Below are 11,208 nucleotides of genomic sequence, written 5' to 3'. Positions count from 1 at the left end.
TGGAAATTAAGAATGTAAACTTTTGATATTAGCAAGCCTTGAATTTGGAAGTGATGGTCGTCAGCCATCACAAAATTTGTACAGGCAATTTAATCAGATAAGCACATAAAACCGTGCTTATCTTCACTTACATAAATAAGCTGATTTGATTAAGGTATTCCCAAAAAATCAAGTCGGGGAAGAAAATTGGTTAGATGACTAAAGATTTCGGAAATTTGAAAAATGAAGACAGAGAGAGAACTAGCCATTTTCTAGTAGAGAATTCTAAAGCTCAATGTCAAGCTCTGTCACCGTAGTCTCTCTGAACGCTGAACTTCCACAAAGCCTCGGGCATGGCGGCCAGCGTACTGGAGAATCCTTCAACAGTCCAGCTCAACAAGAACAAGTCCTAAGTATTTACGTGGATTTACAAGGCATGCTTCTTCATTGTTACATAGTTTGATCGATTGGCGGCTTCCTTCTTGCCCAATGGGAACCCGAAACCCAAAGCAACAAAACACAAAAACCTCCGAAGATACCTGAAACTAGTTACTGCCACTCTCGGCACCGGCCACAAGACCAGTTCTCTTCCTTGGTCAATGCATCGTCCCAGGGCGAGCAATGATTGTGTATTTGTAGTCCACAAACTTGGCAAAGGAGATCGGGGATGGGGTCTGAATTTGTACAGATTTGACAGTTCACAACAGTAGGTATAGACACTGCAGTTTCCTGTCGCTCATTGGAACCGTGATTGAAGATATTGTTATCTACGATTGAAAAGGAATTATCGATATCTCCCGAGGCATCTCCTGATGGATCCATCCCACCAAACTCCACATCATCATCAGGTGCTAGTAATTCTGTAAACGAGAAGTAGGTCTGAGGTCCAAAATCCATGTCCTCAAAATTAAGGCTGGCAAAGTCGAAGGGTGCGACCTCGTCCAGACCATGAGCAGAATTGTCCCATTCTGAGAATGGTGAAGATCCCTCTACTGGCTTCAAGAGTGCATTTGTTTCATGTGGGATGGAGAAGGATGGTAAAGAATGGGGTAGAGAACTATCCGAAAAACCATCCATGTCATCTTCCGGTTTTGTCTGCCTTCTAACAGGTAGCTTCTGAGGTGCTGCTTGTCCAGCTGCTGTGGCTGCGTTCCACTCGTCATCTAATCCAGGACTGGGTTCTGTAATTAGCTCAACTCTTGAAAGAGAGAAAATGAAAGGATCTTCTTCCTTGGGTAACATAGGACTACTTGTCCCATGCTTCTTAGGATCAGAAATGGTTATCAAATCATTACATTCCACCCCTGAATTTTCCTGCTTTGATGACTTTGCACGAGTTTTCTTGCCCCCGTCTTGTTTCTCGGGTTTAGGATCCATGTAAGGACATTCAGGTGATTTAATCCTACGACACCTACAACACTTGAAGCCCATCACATCAAAGATTTTTGATTCCTCTAATGCAACAGCTTCTGCATGGTACCAATCTACACATGGATATGAGGTGTTTATATTTAGAGAGGCCAAAAAAAAAAAAAAGAGAACAAGATAAATAAATGAAAAAAAAGGGCGAGGCACCAGTCATAAAAAGAAAACTTACTTTTGCAAGCCTCACAGCAGATGTACATTAAATCTGAACTATATGGCTTACTGCATAAATGGCATACGGGTTTCATATGATGTAATTCCCGGCCGCCCTTCAAAAGAAGATAATTATGCCTGAAATTGGCACTCGTGTCTTCACCACTCTTCTTCTTCCATATAATGCCCCATGAACAATTCCTCCGCTGACTCTTTGGAGCCGCACCAGAATCACGCGTAGCTTGTTTCTTCTCAGATCGAGTTTCCAGCTTGATTACAGAAGTAGCTTGTTTCTTCTCAGATTGAGTGTCCAGCTTGTTTTCAGGAGTAACTGGTGGCTGATTGGAGCCTTTAGGCCTCACACTCTTGCGTACAGTTGACGAACTCGAACTCCGTTGTCCTTTACCTTGCAAAGGTAATGGACTGGTTGGTGATTCAGTACTGTTTCCACTGTGATTAAGAGCTTTGAGATGGCAACACTGATTGCATATGATTGAGCATACAGCGTCCTCGGTAGCAGAAATTGTTGATCTCACAGTACAATTTACATGACAATAGCCTGATCAAAGGTAATAACAAGCATATTAGCTCTAGATTTACTTCTATGGAGCCTTTCAAGCTAAAAGCTAAAACTATTGGAAAAAGTTCTAAATAAACTTAAATGACAAATTTCGGGAAATACTGGAACCAAATAAACCCACTTTGAAGCTAACCTTAATAAAGCTGATAGGAATGTTATTAGAAAACACTTAAGAGTTTTAAGGGCATATTAACAATTAGTTAAAGGAGTTTGTTAAGAAAGTTTAGTCATAAATACTTTGATTGATTTAGGGTTTGAGAGAAATCTCAAGATAGAAGGGTCCAAGAACCTCGAACACTGGGTTTATCCTCTAATTCTGTTATTGTTTATCTTTGAATATATTTGGATTCTATCAGAAGCCCACTAATTCATAACTTAAAATGAACATTCCAATACAGATTTTGGTGGCTTTTCTGCATTGACAACGACCTAATAGATTTCAGTTAGAACTTTAGAAAAAAATCATCCAGGGGAGTATATAATACCTCGGCAAGAGCTGCACTTCACTGCATTCCTGCAGAGTACAAGGAAATTTTTTTTATCAACTATAGACCAAGTCAGTACAAGTTATATTACCAACTCAGTAGAGGCATAGATAATTACCTAATAAGGACCTCCATTTGACACGATGAACAAGCCAACAAGCCCATATTGTCTCTTCTACATGTGAGATAGAAAAATATCTCTCTTTGGTAGGATTTCACCCATCTTCTTCGTGATTGGTACAGAATATTTTGGTATACCTTGGATGATGACAAATTAACTTGAAAAGAACCTTCCTCGTACTCTTTGACCAGATATAAAGGGATGCAGTTTTCCGAAAACCAATACGCAACTCTTCCATCTTGCTTCTGTTCTATTTCAATGACATTCTTCATAACACGAGAAGGAAGATGCTTTTGACTCCCAAAGGCAACTCCATATGTAATTTTATTTTCCATAACTTTCTTATCACTAATACTAGCATTTCGGAAAACAGAAGCTTCAGTCTCTTGACCTTTCATATCCTGAAGGGTTTGTTCTGGCCGGACCAGATCATTCCATCTCAAATGGAAGTCTAGGTTCCTCAACTAATACAAATTCAAATCCCCAAGAGTTAGTTGTTATAAGCTTTTCTCGATATGGAGAAGATTTAGCATTTAGGAAAACAAAATTTCAAATTATCCATGCAATCCAACTATGATATGAAACTGAAAAACAAGCCATAAGAATATGGGCAACAAACCAACCTGAAGGGCAAGTTGTGATGCATTCTTACTCGCTTCAACAGCAGCTCTCCAGACAAGCTGTCTGCTCCTTCTAGGAATCTCTGAACCATCAGTGTAGTGTATACCAGAAATCTTCCTTGAGCCACCTAATGGATAGAAATTTTTTAGTGTCAAATTACCGGCCTCCTGTTTTTTTCTCTTAGAATTGACCAAGCAAAGGAATCTACAAGCCTCATACACATTGACGAAAATTGAAGTTGTTCACTCATTACCTTGACGGGCTGCTTTAGCAACAATAAATTGAGGCAATGCTGCTCTCTGGAATACAAGTTTGGATAGCCCTCCTCGAAACCATACAAAATTGGCATCGGTCCGATCATGAGAAGGAACTTCAGATACAGACTGTTTCCTACCTCTCCTCCCAGGTCCACGTTTGTGAACTGTTGTACCAACAGCACTCGGAGCATTTTGAATCATTGAAGTTTCTAAAAACCATTCATCTACCAGCTTAAACCAGTTACCAGAAAGAGCAATACAGCGAATGTTCTCTTCAAGCTGCAAATTATTTTTTGTTCATCAATAAGGAAAATGAATAATATAATTCAGATTTTTGTAACATCCATGAGTGGCACCTAATCAACAAGCAGACTGATATTTATGAGGAAAAGTGAAATATGTTGCATCTCAGACTCATAACACCCTTCACCCAAAAAAGAAAAAAAAATGCAGGATGAAAATCAACTTATACCTGTGTAGGGACATCCTCCGACAGTTGCACATAATACAATACAACTATATCTCAAAGTAAAACCAGGAACTCGGAGTAATAGATCAAAAACAAAAAAGTCCACTGATAAAAATATATGGACGAACACTGATGTTCAGAGGCTGGACTAAGAGGATCAAGTTTTATGCAAGCCAAGCAAAGGAGTCTTTCTTAGAGCTGTTGGGACATCCAAGGGAAGCTAATCTACTATCTTTACAAACCAAAATAAAGTGTAATAGCTTATCCAGCAGAAAATAATGACAAGATGTTGAAAACAAAAATAAGTGTATGCTGTATGGCACTCATGTGAATATGATACTAAAGTTCCATGACCCATAAAAAGGATCATGATACAATTCGTTTTTATTTATTCACAAAAGGGGCAATATCAAGCTGTTTTTTGGACAAGTAACCTAACTTCCATTGAGAAACATGAATGGAAAAGATAAGAGAGTTGCCCCACCCTGTTGTCTACTTCACAACTGACAAAAGCATACCTCCCTAAATCCTCACATCAAATATATCTATTTTTATAGGAAACAAAATACATTGATGTATGAAATTTACAAAAAATTCCCAACAAGTCTGAGCCATTGAAAATTACAAAAGATGGGCAAAGAGCCCAAGCCATCGAATGTTAACTCACTAACAACTCTATTTGCCTACAGCCATATCATCTATAGTTACAAAGAGTCCCAGTTAACTAACAATCTAAATGACCTAAACGCATTTCCTTTTAATTCCAACTGACAAAAAAAACAATTGATGAACTATAAGATCACCATCTCTTGCCACTAGTCAAGATTGGGTTTCTCATGTCTCATCAAATGAAATGATTATCATATTATTTTAGAATGCAGTAGTATGAGTATAGCAAGCTTACACTTCGACCCTCTGAAAGATGAAATGTCATGATTTATTCAGCTGATCTTAGCATACCAAAAAGGAAAATCATTATAATACATCTTCAACGTGTCTTTGGTCTGGAATACCTACATTGATTCAGGGGACGAACCTATATGACCGCTGTATCATGTTGCAAACAGATCATAAAATTTGAGGCACTCGAAAAGAATTTCATGGCAGCCAGAGTGCTATTCCAAAGAGAGTTAAATTCTTTCTGTGGACCATGGGCCTTAACAGTATTAACAGTATGAAGATGGTTCAAAGCAGATTTCCTAGCCTGTGTCTTTTCCCTAATATGTGTCATGTGCGTAAAAGTGAGGTAGATATAATTTACTTGCTGCTTGAGTTTGCTGAAAATGGCTGGAACTTCCTTGGCAAGATGATTAATCAGCACGGGTGTAAACCAAGATCCAGATCTTTTTTCTTAATGGGAAAGCAAAAATTTTATTGAGAGAAATAAAAAAATGCAGGGGCAGAAAACCCACAAAAAGGTGCCAAACTGCTAAAATGGACTCCAATCAAGAACAATAAGACAAAGCCAATAACTATAAAAAAAGAAAAAAAAAACTAGAAACCAAATCCCAAAGAGAAATAGAGAATCTACCAAGGGACCAAATATCACAAGAAGAATTCTCACGCTCTATGAAGATTTTGTTGTTTCCCTCACTTCAAAGCCCAACAAAATAGCGCACAAACACTTGCTACAAAAACAGGCCTTGATCATGAGGGCAGAAGGAGAATAAGATCCTCAAAAATCCAATAATTTCTGCAGACTAACAGACACAACTTATGCCTAGCAAATGACCAACTGTGAAAGAAAGAAAGAAAGAAAGAAAGAAAGAAAGAAAGAAAGAAAGAACGAAAGAAAAGAGAAGAGGTCAGTGTTGAGACCTCCCCAACCCCCAAAGCAACATCTTATTCGAGCAAAATATTATCTAGTTTCTTAAAAAATTTCCCACTTAATGCACCAACCCACCTCCCTCCCCTCCAAACAAACAAGCAAGTTGTTTCACAATAAAATATACAACGTAAGGCAAAGAAGCACACCAATCTCTCTCTCTCCAATTAAAAAGCATGTTGATTCTCTTCCACCTAGGTGCACATATATTGTGGGGAATCACTCCAACTAAAAGAGTAAAAGATGAAATCATTAAACTATTGATAGAATAGGGTAGAAAACATCACAACTTACTTCAAGCAAGAGAAATTTGATCAAACTGCAACTTGAAGCTGATTCTAATTGATGACGCCATTTTTTTCTGTGGCTTGCATTCAAGAATGGACCTCCAACAAGACCTCTTAAACTCTCCTCCATATACAGAATGTACACTGCTATGCAAGGTAGATTTCCTTCTCCATTCTTCCCAGGCCGGAGGCTAGAGAGGATTTTCATAGCACTTCTGGTAGCAGTCAATGCAGCATGATTCAACAAACATCCTTTCTTGCTTAAGACAGAGGCTCTACATGAAAGACACCAACCACACCTCTCTCTTGGTACTTCCATGAGCTTCTTGTCAAATGTTGGCCAGAAGAAGCGTGAGGCTGTTTGTGAAAACGCCTTTGCTTGCAATAAAGCATACGAAGAAGCAGAACTACTTCTCTTATTATCAGATGCATTTGTTCCCATAACCCGAGTTTCTTCGGATGACAGAACATCTAGTTTATGAGCAGCTGATGCAGCAAATTCTCCATGGGCATAGTGATTCACATATGCCTGAGGCTTATATTGGGAGCCCATGTAAGCACAACTAATAGCTGACTTGATATCACCCTTCACTTTTCCATGACCCAAAAGACTACCATTTTGGCTTTGACGAGACAGATTCAATGAAATAGAGGCATTACCATTCCCAGTATGACTAAAAGTTTTGTTTCCTGAAGTACTTGAAAGGTCTGTTGTGCTGGAAATATCAACCATATTAGGGCAAGCTAAGTCAGTTGAATTCTCTGGCCTGCTAATATTAGAAGTAAGAGAGTCCAGGTTAAATCCATTACATAGCACATTTTTTCCTACACACTCAGGTGGAGTTGTTCCACGACTAGTCGGATGAGAAAGTGGATCCTGTGAAGTTTCAACGTGCAAGGTACCCCGAACCAAGTTATTGTCTTCTTCACTATTGCACGTAGGCAAGCCTTTTCCATCCCCAACCACATCAAGCTCCTTACGTTCTTCCTCACCACCTGGATTTGATTGAGCATAGAAGTTGGTGTCTTCCCTCAAATTGGCAGGAACTACATCCGTACCACCTGCTTCAGGAAGAACTAGGAGATTTTCTGGGATGTCCCAATATTGCATAATGGCCTTACAGATGCCATGATATAAAGCAATATATTGGGAGGAAGAACAAAGAAGATGAAGTACTTTTAGAATGTCATTTCGATTATAATATTTGAGACATGGTTCAGAGTTTATGGAAGTCTTGAGCCTGCAATTATCGATACAAAAGGTCAGGAAAGATCCAACAAAAAAATTAAATAGCATGAAATCGAAATTAAAACACAAGTAAAGCAAAGCATGAAAATGCCAGACAAACTAGAGGGTCAGATGCATATAGCTTAAAAGAAGCCTAAATAAAAATGTTGTAACATACACCACCAAGTGGTTGCAACTACCCAAGAAAATGTGCTCATATGGATCAATGCCAAAAACTTCTGCTCCTCTGAGTGATGATCCTTTTGTTATTGTTGGCTCTCTCTTATTTATAGTGCATTCAGGACAATACCATGGCCCTTGAGGTATAAGTACCTTCACCATGCCTATACATCTCAAATGGTATGCTGACGGACACCCATCACAACAAAGCAAACTCCCATCCATCCCACAGAGCCGACACTCGTCGCTATTTCTGTTTGCATCAACAGCAGTCACATCCAAGTCACCATTAGTACCGCCTTTTAAACCCAAAAAATTTTGGTCTATATAAGACTTCGACCCATTATTCTCTACAATAATCTCCATAGCTTCCCCATCCTTGCAAGCTGAAGTTTTGGGGTACCTGGGATGAACCCTTCTAGGCCCATTTTCAGACAGACATGTAGCTCCAGCATCATACTCCAGTCCAACTTCAGATATTTCACGTGCATCAATTTCTGCTCTAAGCTCTCCAGATTCTAATACTTCATCACAAAGAATTTGCAGAACCATAAGCTTTCGACCAGCAGGAATGGAGTAATACTCGTTACCTAGAACATGCTTGTAAAATCCACTCCATTCCAGACCTTTTGCAAGTCCCATAACAGTTAAGTATTGGACCAAATAAACAGGCCATGTGAGTGAATCTAGCAAGTTCCAATTGAAGTGCCTGCAGAACAACATAGTAAAATGAATTATAATATATCATCAAGATAATTATAAATCATTCCACTTTTTGCAATAAGCTTAAGAAAATGTCATGCATAACATATTTAAAAAATAGATCTGACACTTCCCGAAACCCATCATTTAAAGAACCTAAGTTGAGTTCGATATAAAGTTTTCTTAGTGCACAATGTGTTGCTTTTACACATCTACTAAATACATAATAATCTTAGGTGTCCTAGGCTGGCCTATATGCACTTCAACTAATGTTGCTTGCAGAACATTGTTTAGACAATATATATGTTCAAAACTAGATATTCATATCCTAAATACTTCTGTTGGAGGGTTATGACAATTGCTGGATCTATAGCACCAACACCCCAAAAAATAAGGCAACAATAACAGTTGGTGGAGATCAATTGGTAAGGAAAACACTAGACAGGAAAATAATGCGACTCCCAACTACATTCAGAACATGTGATAGCTTCGTAGGTTATTGTAACATGAAGACTGCGAAGATATAACTTCGTTTATCATAAATTAGAGAGGAGTTTCAAGTTAGCATCTCCGATATCAGCAGGTAAAAGACATTATGATAAATCAAAATGTTATGCATTAATCTCCTCTGGATAGAAAAGAAAAAAAAAAAAAACCAAGCGAACCAGAAATTAGAAACTACCTCAAGCATTTTGATGCGATTTCTAAGCCATCTGAAGAAAGAGCTTCAAGATGCCGGCGTAAGGCACGCATCAGAGCAACATGAATGGAGTCCAACAATGTATTCGCTACACCACAATTAAGTGATCCCACAAAGTCATCCAAACTGAATGGAAACAAGAATAAGCGGACACTAAATGATCGCAGGAAACCATAAACAGATAAAAGATGTGAAACGTGCTGCTCTTGGATCCCAAAGGTTCCAGAAGATGGTGGAAACTCTGGTGCTGGGATAAGCAGACTTTCATCTCCAAATTCAAAATCCCGGTCCCTAACAGACTCAAGCGAATCACTAGAAGAATTAACGTCTGGTTCAACTTCTTCAGCATCATTTTCAATCATATGCTCACTGCTTAACTTGCTCGGTACCGATGCAACTGGATCCAATTTTTCAGTGGTGTCCGTCACGATCTTTCTCGTCACATTTGTACTCTTCGCATTAAACCTAGCTGCTAATTCATCCAAACGCTTCTTTCTCCTACTCAAACCATCGTCAAAATAAAGATCGCCAATTAGCAACCCCCGAATTTCCCCACTCTCTAAATCCTCACTATCACCGTCTTCGTAAACTACTCTATATAGTCCTTCCTCGTAATACACTACTTTTCCAAGAAACTTTCCACTGCCATTGAACTCTTTCAGCAGATATCGTCCCACCAAGGCCACGGGGCGCGACACAAGGGTCCGCTTGCACGATTCAAGAGCCGATTTCGCATCATCATTACCATCTTGAAGGTCATTATTTCTCCTTTTCCTCGGTCGACCTCTCGATCTAACTACCGGAGGTTCCATTGAAGTATCGACAAAAAGAAAAAGCTGAAACCTAAATCCAGACACTGTTAAAAGCAAAATCTAGGGTTTCAAACTGACTCTAACTGGAATATTGCATTGGAGAGGCATTCAATCCTATGAATGAAGAAAATCCTGCAAAACATCGAACAGAATCAGATTCAACGAACGAACAATAAGTGCCTTGTGCAGATTCGAAAAGTTCCGAGGTTCGAGGATCAGATTTTTCAGTCTTTACGTTTCCGAAAAGAAGAAATGCGACATTAGATAAACTGGTGGCTTGAGAGAAAACGAAAAAGCACGAAGAGCAATGTCGCTAGGGTTTCATAACCGCCATTGATAATGGCTCTGGGACCTCTCAAGAGAAGAGAGAGGGGGAGGTAAGGAGACCACCCAAAAGATATAATTTACACATCTAACCAGCTTAACTTTCAACGAGTTCGCTCGTCTGAACGAGTCATGACTCGCGATCCCTCACTCGGAATTTTGAAATTTTAAATTAGAGAAAAAATCATTTTAATTTTGAACTCGAGAGATTTTGAACTCAATAAGAATAACATAAAATCAAGAGGTTTTTATTTAATAACTTTTGTTTTAAATGTACTTATTTAAATAACAAAGATATTTTATTATATTTATTAATACGTTAACTTATTATCCTATATTTGAAAACAATTTAAAATTTAATAGAATAATACAAATTTATATATATATAAAAAAGGATAATATGTGAGATACATTGAAATTTTGATTTTTTTTTTTAATAGAAAGAGATAATAGCCTGATTCATTTTTTCTAAAATAAATATTAATTTTTACCATAAACTTCACAATATACGCTCATTTTTACTTTCAACTATTGATTTCATAAAAATAATATTATTTAACACATTTATTTCTTTTATTCTAAAGAACAAAACATTTCTTCATTCTTTGATTTTATGTGCATTACGTGGATTGAATTTTTTTGGAAAACATTATTTTTCTTTCCAAACTGGTGAATATATATTTCTTGCCATAAACATTGTTTTATGGAAAACATTATTTTTTTTTTTACTTTTTATTTAGCGAAATTCCAGCAAAATCAAAAGATAAAATCAAACAACTTGGGAGATCAAAAGATTGAATACCTTCATCCAACTTGTTGTATTGAACAACAAAACAGAGCAGAAAGTTTAGATAAAAAAAAAGGTCATAAAATTTACTAAATTTATTAATATACTTTTCTTAACTTAGATCTTGTTTGATAACTGTATTATTTTTTATTTTTGAAAATTAAACATATTTTCTCTCAAATTCTTCTAATGATTTGCATATTTATCAAGTATAATAATTTGATTTTAAAAATAAATATAAATTTTTAAAAGCTATTTTTTTAAAAAATTTGG

At 37.5% G+C, this 11,208-nt stretch overlaps 1 protein-coding gene across 1 annotated transcript; it reads right to left on the bottom strand.

Moving 5' to 3' along the window:
* Positions 1-2: 2 nt before the first annotated feature.
* On the bottom strand, positions 3-10,222 carry LOC120088336 (DDT domain-containing protein PTM-like). Its single transcript, XM_039045560.1, has 9 exons — positions 8,995-10,222; positions 7,609-8,319; positions 6,210-7,443; positions 3,618-3,900; positions 3,367-3,491; positions 2,741-3,207; positions 2,623-2,651; positions 1,577-2,116; positions 3-1,463 (listed from the first exon to the last, which is right to left on the bottom strand). Exons 1-9 carry the CDS (start codon positions 9,822-9,824, stop codon positions 529-531), a joined length of 5,154 nt encoding a protein of 1,717 aa, XP_038901488.1. The 5' UTR covers positions 9,825-10,222; the 3' UTR covers positions 3-528.
* Positions 10,223-11,208: the final 986 nt, after the last annotated feature.

Source organism: Benincasa hispida, chromosome 10 (genome assembly GCF_009727055.1).
Source record: "Benincasa hispida cultivar B227 chromosome 10, ASM972705v1, whole genome shotgun sequence".
NCBI classification, from domain to species: Eukaryota; Viridiplantae; Streptophyta; class Magnoliopsida; order Cucurbitales; family Cucurbitaceae; genus Benincasa; species Benincasa hispida.
Note: the sequence above shows the minus strand (reverse complement) of the source record. Positions and strands in the feature narration are given on the sequence as shown.

Bases quoted from the DNA above. Each gene is read 5' to 3' on its own strand.
- LOC120088336 (XM_039045560.1), bottom strand. From the start codon at position 9,824: ATGGAACCTCCGGTAGTTAGATCGAGAGGTCGACCGAGGAAAAGGAGA. The intron at 3,901-6,209 runs GTAAGTTGTGAT...AATAATTTGCAG, and splicing joins TCAAATTTCTCTTGCTTGAA to CTTGAAGAGAACATTCGCTG. The intron at 2,652-2,740 runs GTAATTATCTAT...TGTACTCTGCAG, and splicing joins CAAATGGAGGTCCTTATTAG to GAATGCAGTGAAGTGCAGCT.